The sequence below is a fragment of the Zingiber officinale genome, chromosome 1A, assembly GCF_018446385.1.
Source record: "Zingiber officinale cultivar Zhangliang chromosome 1A, Zo_v1.1, whole genome shotgun sequence".
Lineage (NCBI taxonomy): Eukaryota > Viridiplantae > Streptophyta > Magnoliopsida > Zingiberales > Zingiberaceae > Zingiber > Zingiber officinale.
Window position 1 is genome coordinate 166,325,108 of NC_055987.1, and position 20,748 is coordinate 166,345,855.

At 33.8% G+C, this 20,748-nt stretch overlaps 2 protein-coding genes across 5 annotated transcripts in view; one reads left to right on the plus strand and one right to left on the minus strand.

Moving 5' to 3' along the window:
* LOC122038309 (ubiquitin-like-specific protease 1D) overlaps positions 1-13,338 on the plus strand; it is a 33,610-nt gene extending 20,272 nt beyond the window's left edge. For 2 of the 4 annotated variants that reach the window (XM_042597994.1, XM_042597995.1), the window contains exons 9-14: positions 2,524-2,626; positions 3,435-3,526; positions 9,680-9,802; positions 10,392-10,503; positions 12,440-12,547; positions 12,629-13,338. In XM_042597994.1, the coding sequence (XP_042453928.1) occupies positions 2,524-2,626; positions 3,435-3,526; positions 9,680-9,802; positions 10,392-10,503; positions 12,440-12,547; positions 12,629-12,778 (688 nt within the window). In that variant the 3' untranslated portion in view covers positions 12,779-13,338. The remainder of the gene's footprint in view (positions 1-2,523; positions 2,627-3,434; positions 3,527-9,679; positions 9,803-10,391; positions 10,504-12,439; positions 12,548-12,628) is intronic. The other 2 variants (XR_006127835.1, XR_006127834.1) reach the window with 2 other exon arrangements.
* A 1,801-nt stretch (positions 13,339-15,139) lies between these two features.
* Positions 15,140-17,966, minus strand: LOC122038314 (protein RER1A-like). Its single transcript, XM_042598001.1, has 4 exons — positions 17,816-17,966; positions 17,325-17,692; positions 15,994-16,174; positions 15,140-15,358 (listed from the first exon to the last, which is right to left on the minus strand). The coding sequence occupies exons 2-4, from the start codon at positions 17,678-17,680 to the stop codon at positions 15,308-15,310; spliced, it is 588 nt and encodes a 195-aa protein (XP_042453935.1). The 5' UTR covers positions 17,681-17,692; positions 17,816-17,966; the 3' UTR covers positions 15,140-15,307.
* Between the last annotated feature and the right edge of the window lie 2,782 nt (positions 17,967-20,748).

Genomic DNA, 20,748 nt, shown 5'->3' on the forward strand with positions numbered 1-20,748 from the left:
GCTACATATCCACCTTCTCATATGCTTCGAATGCCATTTTTCTTACAAAGTTTCTAGATTTACTCTCAAGACAATTCAAGAACTCATTCATAACATTGGTGTTATTTTGTATGCTTGAATCTTTGAAGTAAAAAATTAGATTCAACAAGTAAACAATATATGCAAAGGACTGTTAAATCTACCTTTAGACTTCTCATCAATACTCTTTAAAGGGGTGACATTTTCTTCTTTATTGAAAGTCTTTCTAATCTTTTCCTTGGCTTGTTTAAGTGCACCCATGTCATCGTCAACAAGGCGTAAAACTTTCACTAAAGGGGTGAAAACATTCAAAGTAAAAAAAAAACACCATTCCAAAAAGAGATACTTGTTACTGTGTTACTGTCGCCTCTGCTGCTTTCCCCTTCACACTACTTGATTTTGTTTTGCTCCTCAGATGTAAGCATAAGTCTCAATTGATCTTTCTCGCCTTTGAGACTTTCCAAGGTAAAAAATAAAGTAGCAAATCTAGTCACCCTGGGCCTCACAATATCCATCTTCTTGGTATATTTCCTAACAATAACCAAAGTTTTATAATGTGCATAGATGAATATTGTTAGGGTCTTTGCTTTCTCAAGAATTCCGCTAAACTTGGGTAGCTTTTTAATTGCTTTAAGCATGAGGTTGACTATACGAGTCACACAAGAGTTCAAAAAAAATTGAGGTTATGCAACCTTCAACAACTCTTCCACCGCCATATTATTTGTTGCATTGTTCGTCACAACTTGAACAACATGTTGAGGACCAATTTCATTGAGGTATTTTTCCATAAACTCAAAGATGCAAACCTCGGTGTGCTTCCATGAATTCTTCAATAGAACCAAGAAATAAAGTGCCTAGTTTGCAATTAACACATAAATTCATAATGCTTTTCCTCTTGCGATCTGTCCATGCATCGGTTATAATTGAACATCTTTTTTTCATCCACTCTTCTTCATGCTTTTGTGGAGATAATTTGGCCCTTTCAACTTCTTGTTTCAAAAGTGTCTCTCTTAGAAGATATTGTCTTGAAGGTTTGTAGCCCGGGCCGAATTGGCCAAATGCCTCTACAAATTGTCTAAAGCTTTGATTCTCAATTGCATGACAAAAAATTCCTGCCTCATAAATCCATCTTGCAAGGTACTCATGTATGTCATTTGTAAACTTTAACTTCAATTCATCTTTCATGTTTTATTGTCTTGCCTTTGTTGGATCGATTACGGATGCCCACTTATCAATAGGCCCCAAGTGCTTTGACTTCTTTTTAGAAGAATCTCTCTCCACTTGACATTCATCATTCTTTGCATCAACACCTATATTTACTTTCACCCTCTTTTCTTTTAATTTTTCCACCATTTCTTCTTGATCATGCTATTTTCAAGATAAGCTTACTTTTTTTTGGTCTTCATCGGATGCTTTACAACATGCTTCAACTTGTCCTACAATACCCGTAATATGATGCTTTATTCAATAAACTCCTCTCATAACAAGCCTCTTGCACAATTTGCATGTGATCCAATCTCTTGTTTCTTTGCAATTCAACTCTCCATAATCCTAAACGATATCACTAAACTTTCGCTTCAATTCCACTTCTGGTTTTCTCTCATTTTCTGCAATTAATTTTCAATAATTAAATAAAAGATAAAAAGTTAGAAAAAAAATTTACTAGAAATATGATTTAAAATTTTGAGTCGTGTCGAGTTTTCAGTCCTGGATTGGAATGATTTAATTTCGATATCATATCATGTTGTACTGATATAGTTTCAGTATTTTTTAAATATAAAATATATTAATTAAATTAATAGGATAATTTTATTAGACTTTAATTAAGTCTATTTCTTTGGGCTCGCCGGCGCTCTCGAGTGACGCTTTCGAGCTCGTCATTGGGCTCAGGTGACACTTTCGGGCCTATTGCCAGGCTCGTCAACGCGTCCGAGCATGCCGACACCGGAGGTGTGCTTGTGTCGGTGTCGGTTCGGGGGCAGAATGAATGTAGTTGGCGAAACGGCTACGACTTGAAATTTCAGTCCATGACTAGAAATATATAAAAGTTAATTTAGTGGCGGTTCTAAACGGAAGGAGGTTAGTTGTGGGTGACTTGGGTTGTGGAGTTATTTATGTTTTGAAAGGGAGTACGGTTTTTTAAATTTTGTTGTCCCATCGCCTCGGCCAGTTCATGTGCCTCGGCCGCCTCGCGCGCTGCCTTGCCTCATCTTTGACTGCCTATGGCAAAAGCGGTGTGGTTAATGCTCGCCTCTCTCCAAGGCGGCTGCCTCGGTCTCCATGTAGAACATTTTGTGCTTTGCAAGAGGTTGTTTCCACAACTTGAACTCATGGCCTCCAGGTCATGTGGTAGCAACTTTAACGTTGCACCAATGCTCCCCTCCATTTATAAAATAAAATATGATTTACTGTATTTAAATTTTACTAGTGTTATAGTCTTTGTACATATAGTTTATCATTCAAACCTCTATGTGGCATGTGGTGACCAAGGCTTTCTTGTTTTAGGTATTTGCAAAGACCAGAGTCTGCAGTCAATAGACCAGGAGGTGATTATCATTTCTTCAGCACCTACTTCTACAAGAAACTTGGAGAAGCTGTTTCATACAGGGTATATTTTTGTAATCGTACTTAAGATAACCGACTTCTATTTCCTTCTGATGGAGTCCAACTATAGTTGAAACTTGGAATTGCTAGAATTCATTGTTATGTTTTCTGAGCCTGGAGATAAAGTGGGAGATATCTGTTTCACAGGGAATGTGTCGTTACTGAAGGAGATTCTTAATGATTTTTTATCAAATATCCCCATCTCAATATAGACTCGGAGATTCAGACCACCATTGTAATGTCATCATTAATGAAGTTTTTTTCCCTTTTCTAATTTCTTGTTTCAGATTCAAATGGAGGGACGTAAACTAACACAACTTGGTGATGATAATTTATTTTAACACGTTGAAATTCCTCTTTCCCCCTAAGAAAATATTTTCTTTTTGATATTGCATTGTACTAGTTGCTTTATGCTGTGCCCATAACTCTTTTATTTTCCTTCAATTCTGATTTTTTTCTTGTTTCATTAGGTACAAATAAAATTTGTTAGTATATCAGTGTTTCACTTTTGTTCATCTGTGTATTTATTTTAGTCTTTAATATAGACAGAGTCCACTTAAAGAATTCTGAGATATGGCACACTATTATTGCTTCCTTGTGTCTCTATATATGTTAACAATAAGTTCACTAATATCTCATTGAAAAATAGTTAATATTTCTAAAGTTCAGGAGTTTTATGTCGTTCTTAACTATTCTCTTGTTTCTTTTTTTATTATTAAAGCTACATTTCATATGCCTATTTGACATATATTGACCTTGACTCATAAGATTAATAACAAGTCAAAAACTAATCACATTTTCTTATTTAACAGGCTGACAAGGCATGCTTTGCAAAATTGAGAAGATGGTGGAAAGGTGTTAACATATTTGAAAAGTCTTACATATTTGTTCCTGTCCACGGAAAGTAAGGTCTTTTGCAGAAAAATCATTTATTCTCTTGCATGTTCTTCAAGAGAATGTGTTACTTGTGATATTTTAAATTTATCTTGGTAAATAACAAGTTTTTAATAACAACTATCGTATGGTATCATGATATTGAATAAAGAAATGGAACTTCGATAAACAACATCATTTTGGCTATTGAATGTTTATTATTGTCATTGGATGAAGTAAAAACAACATTGTCAAGACATGTGATTACTTGAGATGCAAAAGTACCAATTTAACAGATGCTTGTCTTTTGTTGTTTGTAGCAATTTATCCAAAAAATGAAACATTGGATGGAACTAGTGTTAGTTAAAGCAAATCAAATAAATTACCCTAATTATTACTTGCACTGGCCCCTTTCTTAGAGGCTTTATAATGTTTTCGCCCTCACATAAGATTAGTTCTTGTGAATGCAAAATACTTTTTAAAGTAATTTTTTTGTTTGGTACCTTTTAAGTGTCAATTTACATTTAGTTTGTAAGTCAAAAGAACTAAATTATATGCATTTTTTGGATCTTTTATTTTACATTGGTGATTAATGTCGATTTTGATATGTTGTACATTTTGTATCGTATGGCTTATATATATATATATATATATATATATATGGAAGTATGGATTTAGGTTTATTAACATACTTATATATGTTATGTATTTTTATCTATATATATACATGTATTATTTTAAAAAATTTGGACAAGTTATGTCTCTATGTATTACAAGTTGATACGATCGACAAAATTTTTTATGGTTTCTATGAAAGGAACCAAATTGAGACCAAAAACTTTAGTTGAAGGCCAAATTATATAACAACAACCAAACCTTATCCCACTAGTCTTTCTACGTCATTAGACTCTATCTCCTACTATATTATCATCTGTATTTAAATAAATTTTATCTTGTTATATTATTGTTAATCAAGTTTTTTTTTGTCTTCCTCGTTTGATATGCATATTTATTATAGTTTCACATCGTCTAACTGAAGCATTTATTGGTTGTCTAAGTACATGCATGTACCATCGTAAACGTATCTCTTGGAGTTTTTCCTCAATAGATGCAACTACGACTTTCTCTCTAATGCTTTTATTTCTTATTTTGTCGATCCTCGTATGTCCACACATCCATCTTAATATCCTCATCTTTACAACTCTCGTTTTCTGCTAAGTATATATTCGTACCATAAACGTGTCACTCAGAGTTTTATGGTTTAGAGTCTTTCTTTCTAATTTTTTATTTCTTATCCTGTCAATTTTTTTTATGACTGCACATCCAGCTTAACATCCTCATTTCTGCAACTCTCATCTTCTGCTCATGTACTCGAGTCAAAGCCTAACATTCAACTTCATATGACATATCAGGTCCAACTGCCGTTTTGTAGAACTTCCCTTTAAGTTTTAGCGATACTTTACGATCATATACAACACCTGACGCTCTCCATTTCAACCATCATTTTATATTACATGGAAGACATCTCTATTCCTCTCTTTTGCAAAACACAAGTTTCAGACAATTCATAATCTCCTATTTTAATAATTATCTCATTATGTCTACAACAACAACTAAACCTTATCCTATTAAGTGGGATCAGCTATATGGATCCTTTTAGGTCATTGAGCTTTATCTCCTACTATATCATTATCTATGTTTAAATAAATTTTATCTTGTTTTGTTGTTACTAACCAAGTCTTTTTTTGTCTTCCTTGTTTGATATGTGTATTTGTCATAGTTTCACATCGCCTAATTTGAGCATTTGCTGGTCGTGTGAGTACATGCTCGTACCATCTTAAACGTGTTTCTCGGAGTTTTCCCTCAATAAATGCAACTCCTATTTTTTCTTTAATGCTTTCATTTCTTATTCTATCCATTCTCGTATATCCACACATCCACCTTAACATTCTCATCTTTGCAACTCGCATCTTCTGCTCATGTGCTCGAGCCTTCATCCTCCATACAACATAGAAGGTCTCATTGCGGTTTTGTAGAACTTTCCTTTAAGTTTTAGAGATATTTTATGGTCGCATAAAACACCCGACACTCTCCTCTATTTCAACCATCCTGCTTGTATTCTATTTAAGACATCTCTTTCAATTCCTCTATCGTTTTGCAAAAATAATTCTAAATATTTAAACCTCTTGGTTTCAGGCAACTCGTTATCTCTTATCTTAACAATTATTTCATTATATCCAATATTGCTAAACTTAAATTTCATATATTCTGTCTTTATTCTACTAAGCCTAAAATCTTTCTCTTCTAGTGTTTCCCACTAAGATTCTAGTTTAGCATTTACCCCTTCATGTATTTCATTTAACAAAATAATATCATTTGCAAACAATGCGCACTATGGTACTGTTTTAAATGTGTTCAGTGAGTTCGCCCATAATTAGTGTAAAAAGATAGAGACTTAGAGCTGATCTTTGATATAACTCTATCTTTATTGGAAATGCTTCAGTTACTCCATCTGAAGTCTTTACTATAATTGTTACATCCTTGTACATATTCTTAATTAGTTCAATAAATGTTACGCTAATACCTCTCTTTTCTAGAATTTTGCATATAATTTCTCTTGGGATTCTATCATGAACTTTTTCTAAGTCAATGAATACTGATGTTTTCAATTAGTTGTCTAAAAAAATGTATAATTTCTATTGTCAATCTTCCATGTATGAATCCAAATTGATTTTAAGTCACCGTGGTCTCTCCTTAAATTTTTTTCTATTACTTTTTCTCAAAGTTTCATGGTATGACTCGTTAGCTTAATACCCTATACTTTGCAGAATTTTGTATATCTCCCTTGTTCTTATATAAGGGAACTAGAGTACTTACCCTGCATTAATCAGACATTTTTTTTCATTTTCAATATCATGTTAAATAATTTTATAAGTCATTCAATACCTTGTTTCCCTATGCACTTCTATACCTTTATCAGAATATTATCTGGTCTAATGACTTTTCCATTTTGCATACCGTTTAGAGCTTGTTCTACTTCTGAAGTTTGAATTCTACGATAAAAATTCTATACTCATTTGATTTACTTAAATTACCTAAGTTAAGTTGGCCATTTAAATCTTTATTAAAAAGTTGTTGAAAATATCTCTTCCACCGCTCTTTTATTTCTCGATCATTTACTAGTACTGTATTACATTCATCTTTAATATATTTTATTTGGATAAAATCTCTTGTCTTCCTTTCTTTCATTTTAGGTAATCTATAAATGTCACTTTCCCCTTTTTTTAATGTAATTTTTGATATAATCGTTCAAAAGTTTCATTATTTGCTTCATTCACTACTCTTAGCTTCTTTCTTGGCTGTTATATATATTTTTTTAAGTTTTTCTCGTTCTTACAAATATATAAATTTTTTATCAGCTATTTGTTTTTTCTTCACTTTCTTTTGTACTTTCTCTTTCCACCACTAAGATTCCTTACTTAGTGATGCATGCCCCTTTAACTCACCGAGTATATTTTTAGCTACTATTTTTAATTTTGATATCACCTTATCCTATGTCGTATTAGAATCACCATATATTTCACCTAATGTTTGTACTTTTACCTTCTCCTTAAATATATTTTGTCTCCCATCCTTTAATTTCCATCACTTAATTCTAAGAGTCGTATATTTTTTTTCCTATTGATATAATGTTTGAGGTGTATATCTAATACAACTAAGCTATGTTGGGTAGTTAAGCTTTCTTCAGGGATGACCTTGTAATTTTTATAAATCTTTCTATCCTTTTTCTTAACCATAAGAAAGTTAATTTGCAATTTATTATTCCCACTTTTGAACGTAATTAAGTGTTCTTCTCTTTTCTTAAAAAACGTATTAGTTAATATAAGTTCATATATTATTGCAAAATTTAATATAGTTTTCCTTTCCTCATTTCTCTATCCAAACTCATAACCCCCATGCACCCTCTTATATTCCTCATTTTTTACTCCGACATGCTCATTTAGATCACCTCCTATTAAAATCATTTCATTTGGCGAAATGTTTTGTAATATTTCATCTAAGTCGTCCCAAAACCGTGATTTGATAGCTTCATCTAATCTTACTTGCGGTGCATATACGCTAAATATGTTCATAGTTTCTTTCGTCACTACTATTTTAAGGACTATAATTCTATCCCTTTTTCTAACTAGTCCTACAACTTCATGCTTTTAACAAACTATCTACAATAATACTCATTCCATTTTTTGCTTTACGATTTCCTATGTACCATAACTTAAAACCCGAGTTCTTTATCAGTTTTGTCTTCTTGCTTACCCGTTTTATCTCGTGTACACACAAAATACTAATTCTTCTTCTAATCATTGTATCTATTACCTCCATTGATTTACCAATGAGGGTGTTTACGTTCCATGTTCCAAATATTAGATTATTTGTTCTTATTCAACCTATGATGTAAGAACTCGGGCCTATTTAGTATTACACACAAGTTCTCATGGAGATGTATGTAGCGGTCCTTGCCGACACATTATAGTGGAACTTGTAACGTGAACTTTTGTATATTTAGCAATACACCTGAGTTCTAGAAATGTAGTGGTCCCTGCCAAGATGTTACAGTTAGACCGTGCAACGCGTTCCTTCCGGGGAACAACCTAGTATTTGTTGGAACAGGTTAGGTCGGCAAGAGGGGGGTGAATTGCTTGTTGAAAAATAAAACAAAAACTCTTCTCAATTTTTCAACTCAGATTAGTAGCACACTTATAAAAAGGAAATTAAACAACTAATAAATTAAAGACACTAAGGAGATACATGGTTACAACCTAGGTGGTTGTTAATCCAAGACAAAAGAAAACACTGATCTCCTTCGTGTAGGCGGAGAAGCCTATTACACTCGTTGAACGCTTAGAAATGTGCTAGGAAATGAATACAAGAGTTGTTCAATTATTCTTAGCTCCAAGGGTCTTTTTATAACCCTTGGAAAATTCTATTCGCGGCTAGAAGGCGCCTTCCATGGGGTGGAAGGCACCTCCAGTGTGACAATTTTATCCAGGACATTGGGAAAGCGCATTTGCACTATTCATGGAAGGCGCCTTCCATGGCCTAAAGGCGCCTTCGCACTGTTCATTGAAGGCGCCTTCCAAACCATGGAAGACGTCTTCCATAAGGCAATTCAGCTTCTTTTCTCCTCGAGCAAACTTCCGCTCCGGCTTCTTATCCCTCAGAAAAGTCGCGCGCTTCCTTCTTGTCCGCCAGCGTACTCTTTTGCAGCGGCTCGCCCCTCGAATGCACCGAGCCCGTCGACTCTCTCCCATGCTGTCCTTCTCGCTAACTGCGTTTTTTGCTCATCTTCTTGTTCTTCTAAGTTCCTGCACACATAGACACAGGAGTTAAACAACAACATGATCTAACTTGACTTGGTTGATTACATCAAAATTACCACGGGGTATTTGCAGTACTAACACAACACCTCATCCTTTATCCAGATTTGGGACCGGCCATGATTGGTTCGTCATTACGTCTAATATTACTAAATTTAAATTTCATATATTCTGTCTTTATTTTACTAAATTTAATCTCATCTAATAAAACAATCTCATCTGCAAATAATATGCACTATGGTATCGTGTCTTTGATGTGCCCAGTGAGTTTGTTCATGATTAGTGTAAAAAGATACAGTCTTAGAGTTAATCGTTAATGTAATCCTATCTTTATGAGAAACACTTTGGTTAATCCGCATGAAGCCTTTATTTTTGTCATTACATCCTTGTACATATCCTTAATTAATTCAATATATGCTATGTTAACACCTCTCTTTTCTAAAATTTTCCATATAACCCTGAAAGCCAAATTATGACAATCTTAAATGTAGAGCTTAATTGAAAATCAGACTTGTGTAGGCAGGCAAACTAATTTACTTTCCCAACATTCAGTGAAATATGCATTTGAGCATTTCTATCCTCATTTTGTTAACCTTATGGTAAGAGGTAGTCATTCTTAACATTTCATTGTATTATATCTTCCCATATAGTACATGAAAATATCTTAGTTTTTTTTTACTGTTTATTCTCTTGGTGATCGCTTCTTTATGTGTAATGTTATGAAATACTCATGACTTGCATTATTGGTTAAAGAGTATGTTGCCTTTGATTTCTTTCTGGTTTTTTCAACTAATTTGTTTCTTAAACAGTTTGCATTGGAGTTTGGTGGTTATATGTATACCTGCAAAAGAAGATGAATCAGGTCCTGTTGTGCTTCATTTGGACTCATTAGGCATTCACAATAGTTGTTCCATATTTGATGTCATCGATAGGTAAGTTGTCTGCAAATATCCCTTCCAATGCTATTTATGAAAATTTATCCATTGAATTGGTAACATTTGCATGTCATGTGTCTGCAAGTGATGACGATAAACAAACAACTTTTGACTTGAAATGATCTAATCATTTTGTAAAATCTGAGCACCAGCCATTTGAATCTTCATTCTCCCCTGAGACCTGTTAAAATTTTCGCCTAATTTTTTTATACATACAAAATGATTCTGCAAGTAGTTCAATATAATTATATAAACTCTTAATGGATTTAACTCACAGCAAATGGTCAAAATCCTCCAGAGACAGCAGCTAGATGTTCGGATTAATACTTATTGAATTGTCTGTTTCACTACTGGCAAATGTCAATAGTATGAGTTTTTTCTTCTTCTTATTTTAAAAGTTATTTTATGTAAACTGGTTTGCATACTTAACACGAGTGTTTATCTAATTTGATCAGGGAAACCCTGAAACTTTTCACTTTTAATAGACAAATGTTTCATTGAAAATGCGAGGCAGGACATTTGTAAATTACATGGTTTGTCTACATTGTCCTTCTCAATAAACCTGATACAAAGCTATTAATTTCAGATATTTGATAGAAGAATGGAATTGCATGAATCAAAATTCTTGTCTAGATCTTCCAATTTCAGAAGAGATATGGAGGCATCTTCCACAGAACATTAGCAACAAGAAAATTACAGTAAGCCTCTGCTTAGCAAGCTAGCTCTATTTCTTTAGCTGTTTTTTTCTTCTCTGCCTCTCTGGTGAATAATTGCATCCATATGATTTCTGATGTTTCTAGTTTGGTGTGTAGAGCACTTATCTGTGACAGAGCTGAGATAAATACTTGCTATTAGTTCAAATGTGGTAAGGAGCTAATTGTAAATAGTAGGGATCTATTCGTAGTTTCACCTTGTTGAATATAAACATCGATAGAGGGGAATACCTAGGCTAAAATACCCTAATCTTTCCCATAATAGAAAGCATTTGACCAAAAATATACGAGCCATGAATTTGAATTCTGTCTCATAATAATTTTTCGGTTGGGTTGTTGCATAGTTTAGTGTCTCCGTTTTATTGTTATTATTTTGTTATTTCATAAGATTACTCATTATCAGTTGCATTTATACAAGAAAATCCTTTCTTCAAAATCATAATTTTGAGTATTTATTCTTTAAGGCCTTAGGCTGAGCTTATGTTCATCCTCTTGTAATTTAGAGACCCCTTTTAAAATTGCAGGAAAAAGGATGTAATTAATAACTTGACATGTGACTTATTAATTTGAGAAATGCACACTAAAAATCCATTTCATATAATTTTAGAAGAGTGATATAACTGACATAAATGACAACTGTGATTATTATAATTTTAGAAGAGGAGTTATATGGCTGACATAAAAGACATTTGAGATAGACAACCTTGTTTGGTTTGTGAAAATTTTCTATTTTCGGTTTTTGTTTTCTAGGAAGATAGGATATAATTAATAACTTGACATGTGGCTTATTAATTTGAGAAATGCACACTAAAAATCCATTTCATATAATTTTAGAAGAGTAATATACCTGACATCAAGGACAACTGTAATTATTATAATTTTAGAAGAGTTATATGGCTGACATAAAAGACATTTGAGATAGACAACCTTGTTTCGTTTATGAAAATTTTCTATTTTCAGTTTTTGTTTTCTAGGAAGATAAAATTGATAATTGAAAAGAAAAAATCTAATATTTATCATTTACTTTTTTACATGTGAAAGTTAAAATTTCATAAAAGGGTGACCGACTTACAAGTTGGCAGAGTTAGAATTATTCCAAAAACATAATTATAATGAGAGGTGGGCAATTGTTTAGTTTTTCTTATATATAATACAGATTGTTATAAGGAAAAATAATGAAAGAGCTCCTTTATTTTCAAAATCTTTAAATGGGTATCCCTATTTTTATTATTATCAAAAAGCTGCCCCACCGCCATTTGTATGCCCACCTCTCTTTATCTTGATTTAGTAGGTAGTATTAAACTGTGCTTTTTTGTTAATTTGAACAAAAAGTCATTCTAATTTCTTTTGTAGACTTGTCACAAGAGAATATTTACACCTTGATTGAACACGTATAATTGCAATTTATGTTTGAAACTTCAAAACTAAAAAGTGACAATTTCAATGAAATTGGTCACTTCTGCTCATCTAAGGTTAAAATTTTCCTAACTCCACCTGGAAATAGTCAATATTTCTTAGAAAGTGAACATTCACAGAATTAGGAAGCTTTTTTAGCCTTAAATTGTCCAAAATGAAAATTTTCAATGAAAACTCATTTTTCTTTAAATTAAGATAAAGACGGGTATAAATGTAAAGGACATATTTTGTAGGTGACGGGACGTCCTTTGATAACAATCAATGCAAGGACATTCTCTTGGTTATTTTGAAAATAAAGGGTGCCTTTTTTTTATTGTTGTGCATTATAAAATAATTCTTGTATAAAACATACGTATTGTTGCAACTTTTATAACCAACTCAAAATAGTTTAGACAAGCACTTGATAAATGATGATGATATTCGTTGTTTGCAATTTGTGTTGGATCTGTAAATTTTATAATATGTTAATACATATATAACTGTTTTATCTGCTTTCTTGTACAAGGTTCCCCAACAGAAGAATGAGTATGACTGCGGTCTTTTTGTTCTTTATTTCATGGAGAAATTTATTGAAGAGGCTCCTGATAGGCTTAGAAAGAATGATTTAACAATGGTAGGGATGCATATCCAACTGATTTTACAGTGACTCTTGCACTGTTTTATAACCTAGATCTTTTGCACTCGATTTGAATAGTTTGGCAGCGAGTGGTTCCGGCCAGAAGATGCTTCTGGCTTGAGAAAGAGATTGCAAGATCTACTTCTCGAAGTTTTTCGGTGCAGTGCTACAGTGGAGGAAGACACAGCAGAATCAACATCCTCTGGCAGCTCCCTTGCAGATGATTGATAGCAATCTTTATAACACCTGCAGCTTATTTCTACAAAGAAGAGGTTTTGTGAAACCGTGTAGAGATCCACAGTGTCAAAGAGTATTACAAATTAACCAACTTAACCTTTTAAGTAATGCTTGGAAATCCATCGATAGGTAATTTTCTGCTATGTATTTACATTGACATTCTGGATAAATCCTTACCGTGTCACTTGCATAAAGTTTTTCTTTTGGAGCAAGCAGGAAGAGATCATTTCTTCTGCAAGATAAATATGTGGTTCAGAGAAAATTTTGAAGGCATTTGTTTCAAGAGAGAAAGGTACATTGAGCTCTACCATGTATGATATCAAGCTTTCTTTAACTTTGCAGAGGAACGTTTTGTGAATATTCACCTGCAATTTAGAATTAGAATGTTAGTTGATCCTTTTAGCAAGCTAGTTAATCATTCACATTGTTGCATTTTAGTTTAGGATGTATTTTGAGATCAAATAATATGAATTTGTAAAGGAAATCATACTTGCAGTAATAGCAAGTGCTCTTAGTAAAGAGAATCTTTGTTGAATTAGCCTTTTTATGCTTTCGGGGATAAATCTCTACTCATCATTATAGCTATTCAATCTTATATTGTGCTTAAAATTAATTTTAATGCCTTCAGATTGGATAACATTCTTCATTAGTTTGAAGGTTTATGTTCTTGTTAATCACTTACAGAAAATTTATTGTTTCTGTAGACGATGCTATGCCAAATCGCTACTGTCTTTATTTCTCATGATTTATTGGCATATAGAATATCAATTATGACTCATGTAGCATTGTATGTATTCAACGGAAGGAAACATAAATCACGCTAGTTGAACTAACTGTGGTATGAACTTTAGTGGGCTAAGTAAAAAATTTATGTAGATGATTTGTATTTCTTTAATTGCACTATTAAAGAAGTACGATAAAACATCGTAAGCAAGGTTAAGGCTGAGCTAGAGCGTAGAACAACCATTATATGGATCCGTCCCTGAATGAACTGATAATTTATGATAATATTTGGCTGGGATTTTGTCCCGTTTATAGTAGAAGATTCATATTACACTCTTAAACTATAAATCTTGTTTCAGACAAGGTATATTCTTCATTTGGAAATAGTTTTGGTTGTTAAAAATATGTAATAGTGTAATGATACTCTGCTTTTTAATCCATAGCTAAATATACATGTTGATAACAAGACGTATTATTATTCCATAAGGGCATTCGCAACCGCGTTAACATGATACTTTTTCTGGTATTGTTGCACATTAATGCTATAGATTCATATAAAAAAATAAAAAATAAGTATTAACGCGTTAAAAGCATTGAGGATGCTCTAAGAATTGGAGTGAGAGAAATAAAGGCTTCTCATTGCTTCTACATAGAAAATTTATTTTCATCAAATAGAATATTTTAGTATAGTATGATGTTTGAGACCTCATATTTTTAGCCTTAATGATATTCTGTATATGCAATAAAACTTTTTTTTTATTTTGTCATGGTGGTGTGAGCTATTTAGTTAAATTAAAAATTTGACTGAATGAATCAAATTTGGTTAAGATATTTTGTTTTTTTTAAAAAAAAACAGTTTATTTGGATTTAAATTTTTTTTATTAGGTTAAATTGAATAAATTAAAATAAAAAACAATCGGTAAAATTTGCAATTTAAAGTTAAATCATTAATGTTTTTATTTTGTCTATTTAATTTGTTCAATTTTTATTAAAAAAAATCAATAAGTTTGAAAAAAATAGTTTATTAATTTGATTTGGTGTTAAATGAATAATAACCCTAATGATGTCCTTCAAATGTTTGAACTTAGAGTTTTTTTGTTTCAGCGTATGTTTTCCAAAAAATAAAAATGAAAACGATACAAACCAAACGCACCCTAAATGATTTTACTTGAAAATGAGATCGTGGTTCGACCATCATTCAAAAAGCGCTCGCAATTTTTTATCTTAAAACAGAATTAAATACATATCGTTAGCGTGATCGCAAACAGGGGCTGGATAGCGTGAAATTATAGTAAAAATTAACAACTTGTGATGCTAAACTTGTGCTCTACAAAGTACGTTTTCTATATTCGACTTTATAACTGTATGATATTAAACATGCTTTTTACCCCTTTAATTATAAATGTAATATTAGAAAATAATTTTTATACCATAAAGTAACTTTTTAATATTTGAAACCATTAGACCTAACCCGACTAGAAACGGGTCAACTCTGTAACTCTTTGATACAAGTTTAGATCATTTTTTCTTGATCCGTAAAACTTGAATGGGGTTCTAATTTTGGTCGAGCGTTTCAACTTAGACCATGTTCAACCCTACACAGGAAACTAAAATGGTGGAAGAGGGCGATAGACAAAAATAATATGAATACAAGCAGCGCAACAAACATCAACCATTCCTACAAATATCATATCTTATATGGTAATTCTAATGTCATTCAAATAAGAAGAGGATAAGGGAATGCCTGTAATTAACATCATCCGAGAAGATGAGGATGAGGCTGAGAGGAGATCAGAATCAATCCTTCGACGGATTGCTGCTCCCAGAAACCTTTTTCCCACGGTATTTCTGCATCACCAACAGACTACAATTATAAATAATAGAACCCACCCAAACAAGCAGTCGAATCAATGGATCAATTGAATTGAAAAACAATCTAAACAATTGTAGCAAAAGTCCCTCACAGTACATCCCTAAGTTATGTGAAGGGAGGTAAGAAAAACAATCTAAACAAGCTAACTAGTAAAATTATTTTTACAACCGTGCCAGTTCTTTGGGTTTGATAGAAACAGTCCGATTCAAATGGCTGCCAGTGTCGAATCCCATGATCGGAGCTTATCAGTAAAATTATTTTTACAACCGTGCCAGTTCTTTGGGTTTGATAGAAACAGTCCGATTCAAATGGCTGCCAGTGTCGAATCCCATGATCGGAGCTTATCAAAACATCCATTTTTTTAAACTCTCTGATAGCATTCAACCAGTTATTATCTGGGTCCATGCGGTTCCAATCGCATTGTATAACCAGAACATACAGTTTTTGGTCAGAATAGAACGAACAATTTTGGGAGTAAATAATTGCAAGGATTTTTTTTAAAAAAAACAAAAATGAAGGATAGAATTAGATCCAGTTAAAGTGGATTTGGTATTGACATTGGCACACATCTAAAGAGCATAATCAGCATAAAATTGATTCGAAAACTGACCTGCTTTCCGATGTCGAAAGGCACATACTTATACTTGATCATATGCATGATTTGCCGCTTCATGGTCAGGACAAAGAGGATGATCCAATAGCAGAGAAGGATGGGCCAGAAGACAGGCACATCGAACACAGAGAAGAAAGTCATCGCGAAGGCCACGCAAAAAGCTTTCGTTATGGAGTACCTGAAAAGTTAAGAAGGCAAATTATTGGACATGGTATTAGGATTTGACACACATTGTACAAGTCATTGGCCGAGACAAAGAAGGGATTTAGGCAGCCGACACTTTTTAAAAACATAAACCATCACAATTGACGAGTTAGATTGACTCCAAAAGTTGTGAAAAAACACCTAGCGATATTTTGCAACAAGTTCCATTTGTTCATCAGTAAAATTGAGGAACAATCACAAGCAATTTCTGGATTATATTTCTTGATATAATCCAGAAATATACTGCAAACCTATGGGAGTGGCTGATACTACCAGTCCCCACTCCCTTTGGGTTACCCAATTCTCATTCAATAAATAATACAAGAACTTTAAAACATTGCGTATAACACGTTTCATATTGGATTATTGTGGCTGGCATCATTCACAATTATGCAACTAACAGATGCTTATGAATAGAATAACTAGCGCATTGTTCTATTTTTACACCTTCATGAAAATAAGTGGCCAATGAAACAGTTAGACTTATCAGAAGTAAACCACTGTGAAATTTGAGGGGGAAACTAAGTGGAGTACAGAGAATCAGTAAAATGGGAGATGAAATATGTAAATACCATAAAGCAGTAATAGGAAAAAGATTTGCAGCATTCTTCCTGAAATTTTAATCTCAGGCCATCAGCAATTGGAACATGTTGTAACTCATAACCCTTGTCTCCTATTTCAATTAGAAGGTAATTAATATGTTAGAGTAAGAAATAGTGGGAGAGCAAATTAATTTGGGAGAAATCAGCATTCTACCAATCTACAAAAACAAGTTCTGGATAGGCATAAGCATTCTAAAACAAGGATTTATACCTTAAGGTAGCATCCAACTAAGAGACAACATTCACAAAAAAGATGAACCTCAATAGAACACATAAGCTACGAAACTAGGCAAACACTCTAAGCTTAAAGGCACAATACAGTTTTCTGACCCTCAAAAATATGTCAAGGTAAAAGGCGCTGCAGATCTCTGAAAAACTAAATATCTTAGGCATCATCTTGCAGAATCATCAATAGTTTGAGAAAAAAAATTCTCAAGCAGAAGATAATGACAAACATAACAAAAGTACAACCCGCAGCCAAGAGCAAAAGATGTTGCGAAATGTATGGAGCTATGAAGTTACCAAAACTTGAACTCTGGAAGCCTGCGAATAAAGGGTTTGAACTCATCAGATCCCCTCATGGGTAGTGAAGGCCCATCGGAGCCTTCAATCTCCGGATCCACCATTGGCGAGAGGAATCCGATGAGCAGATTGAGCAGGTAGATTCCAAGCCCATAGCTGACGATGTAAAAACCCTGCAGGAAGTAAACGCGCAGGGAGTAGACGAGCGCGAGCCCCAAGGTTCCAATCCATCTTCCGACGGTGTGAGGAGTAGATCTATCCAAGTAGTACTGGAAAGCACGGGATAGATCGCGCCTCCATTTCGCAAGAGGCAACGGCGCTCCTGCAGCTGCTTCCCCGCCCAATCCTCCCTCCATGAGGAAAGAATACTAGAAAAAGGCCACAACAAGAAGTTAACCCTAGATTATCTTCCTGAAACTGGATTCATCGAGAGGATCTGGAACCATCAGATTCGTCGGGTAAGAAATTAGGATTTCGGCTGGGAGACGCACCTCCTCGGGGCCGGAGGCGAAGCGAGGAAGGTGGGAGAACTATCGCGGCTATTAAACGATGAAGGGAACTCCAACGCCGTCAGAGGAATCGGCGGCGACGGAGGACCAGAAGGCGGAGGCGTCGTTCGTGTTTCTCCGTTACGACAAATTGTGAGGTAGCTGTAATGTTAACAGGGTGGATCCGGTTCACATGCGAAACAACCGAACCGGTTTGGGTTTACACCTCTCAGATGAACCGCATATTTACTCGGAAAATGGAATATTCTTTTAATTTTGTAAAATGCCTTATAGACGAATTTTAAAAGCTCTTACCATTTTTATATTAAGTAGTCTAATATAAACTCTCGTGATTATTTTATTAAGTAGTTTAAACCTGTGCCATATGTTGGAATAAAATAATAGCAAAGGAATTTAATATTCTGACCTTAAATCTTAATGCGCATCATTTTCGGCCAATTAATAAAATTTAATATTCTTACTTTACCATTTCCAACTATGCAGGAGCTAGATAATAAAAATAAACTTATACTTTTTATTTATTATTTTTATTATTATATTATATTTTTTTTATAATAAATATTTTTATTTATTAAATTTATTTATGGCTGAAGTTATGATTTTATTATGTTAATTATCTTATAAAAATATGGCTTTTTGTCTAAATTTACATTTAAATTTGGGTAAAAATCAAAATTACTTTTCTTCATCCCACTTTAATTTTTGTTATAAAAAAAATGTCACACCTCTGTGCAACTACTTAATCATCTTCTGTGGTCCTAATGAACCGATAAGAGAGGGATGAATTACTTGTTAAAAAAATTGAACCTTTCCTGATTTTCAAAGTAGATTAATAGCAACAGTATAATTATAATAAATAAATTAAACAACTATAAAATGAAAGAAGAAGCAAAGAAATTTACTTGATTACAACCTACGTGGTTATTAATCCAAGACAAATGAAAAATACTAAAAGTCTCCTTCGATAAAGGCGGAGAAATCTCTTACACTCGTTGAATGCTCAGATAATTGCTAGGAAATGAATACTAGAGTTTATATTTATTTCATAACTCCAATTCTGAAGTTCTCGAGAAGGCGTTGAGCGCGTACCGGATTGAATCTCAATTCGTTGCCGATTCTCCAAGATTGTTGAGATGAGTGATGAGTTCTTTGATCTGTGTTTGGACTTGCGCTACCTTTTCTCCATGGTTCATTCGCAGGTTTGTTAGTTGGGTTCGGAGGATGTCTCGCCTTATTAACTTTGCTTCCAAAGTACCTTCGTAGAGTTCCAAGAATTTCTCCCAGAGATCTTTGACGGATTCGTAGCTTCCGATTCGATTAACCTCTTGGGCAGAAGGATGCTCAACAGATGAAATTATGCTTTACCATTCGCCACAAAGTCAGCTTGTTCTTTCTTTGTCCATAAACACTCTTCTTTTCCAGCTCCATATTGGTATTTGGGGGCTACAAAAATCATATTTCATAATTAACAAGATATCAAAGTCTGTTTTAAAAAATACCTCCATGCGGCGTTTCCATTGCGCGAAGTCTCCCTCGAACTTCGGTAGATAAATGCTTACACCGACCATCGTTTCATTGATTCAGTGGCGGCTAGTCTTTTCTGAAGCGACCTTGCTCTGATACCACTTGTTGGTCCTTGTGGGCCAGCAAGAGGGGGGTGAATTGCCTATTAAAAAAATAAACATTTCCCAGCTTTCAACTCAGATTAGTAATAATAGTATAGTTATAACAAGTAAATTAAACAACTACAAAATGAAAGAAGAGGCAAAGAAATTTACTTAGTTATAACCTAACTTATTGTTAATCCAAGACAAATGAAAAATACTAAAAGTCTCCTTCGATGAAGACAGAGAAGTCTCTTACACTCGTTGAATGCTCAGATAGTTACTAGGAAATGTATACTAGAGTTGATGTTTATTTCCTAGCTCCGGGGGTCTTTTTATAGCCCCTGAAAAATTCTACCCGGGGGTTGAAAGGCACCTCCAACAAGTTGGCAGGCGCCTCCAGCAAGGCAGGAGAGGATAATAAGACTTTATCCTTACCAACGATCACTTTTTACCCAGTCTAAAGCGCCTTTAAGTGATTGAAGGCGTCTTCCATGAAGGCTTGAAGGCACCTTCAATAGCTTGAAGGTGCCTTCTACCATAAAGGCGCGAGGGCACCTCCAATAGCATTGGAGGTGCCTTCAGTAGCTCCAACAGCTCTGTTTTGCTCTTCTATTTTTTCGTTCGCTTGAGTGATTTCAGCCAACCGGAATAGGGCTCATCCGAACTCATTTTCCGACCTTCTCCTTGAGCAGCCTTCCTCCCCAACTTCTCATCCCTCGAGTTGTCGTGTGCGTTATTCTCGTCTGCCAGTGTACTCTTTCACAGCACCTCATCGCTCGGATGCACCGAGCCCATCGGCTCCCTTCGTGCGCCATCCTTCTTGCTATCTACGTCTTCCGCTCGACTTCTTGTGTTCCTAAGCTCCTGCACACTTAGATACAAGGATCAAATACATATGATCTAACTTAACTTGGTTGATTATATCAAAACTATCACAGAGTACTAACACCTTCTACTCTACTATTTTCATATATATCTCTCACCTAAATCTTAAACCAAGAGCATGTTATGGTGTTACATTTTGTAATTGCTACAAGATGTGTATCAAATCGTAGCTGTTACCACATCACATGTATAGCGGTTGAGATTTTATAGATTTTATAAATTACAGCATGAATGATAGGTGAATACAATTAAATCCGTATTGTAGTAATTATAAAATTATAAATACTATAATATAAATATTTTTAAATAAATTTAATGTAATCATTACATTGTATTTTAGAATTTAGATGAAAAATATAGACAAAAATATAATTATAATGAGAATAATGTATTGAAGTATAATTGGATAATTATATATATGAG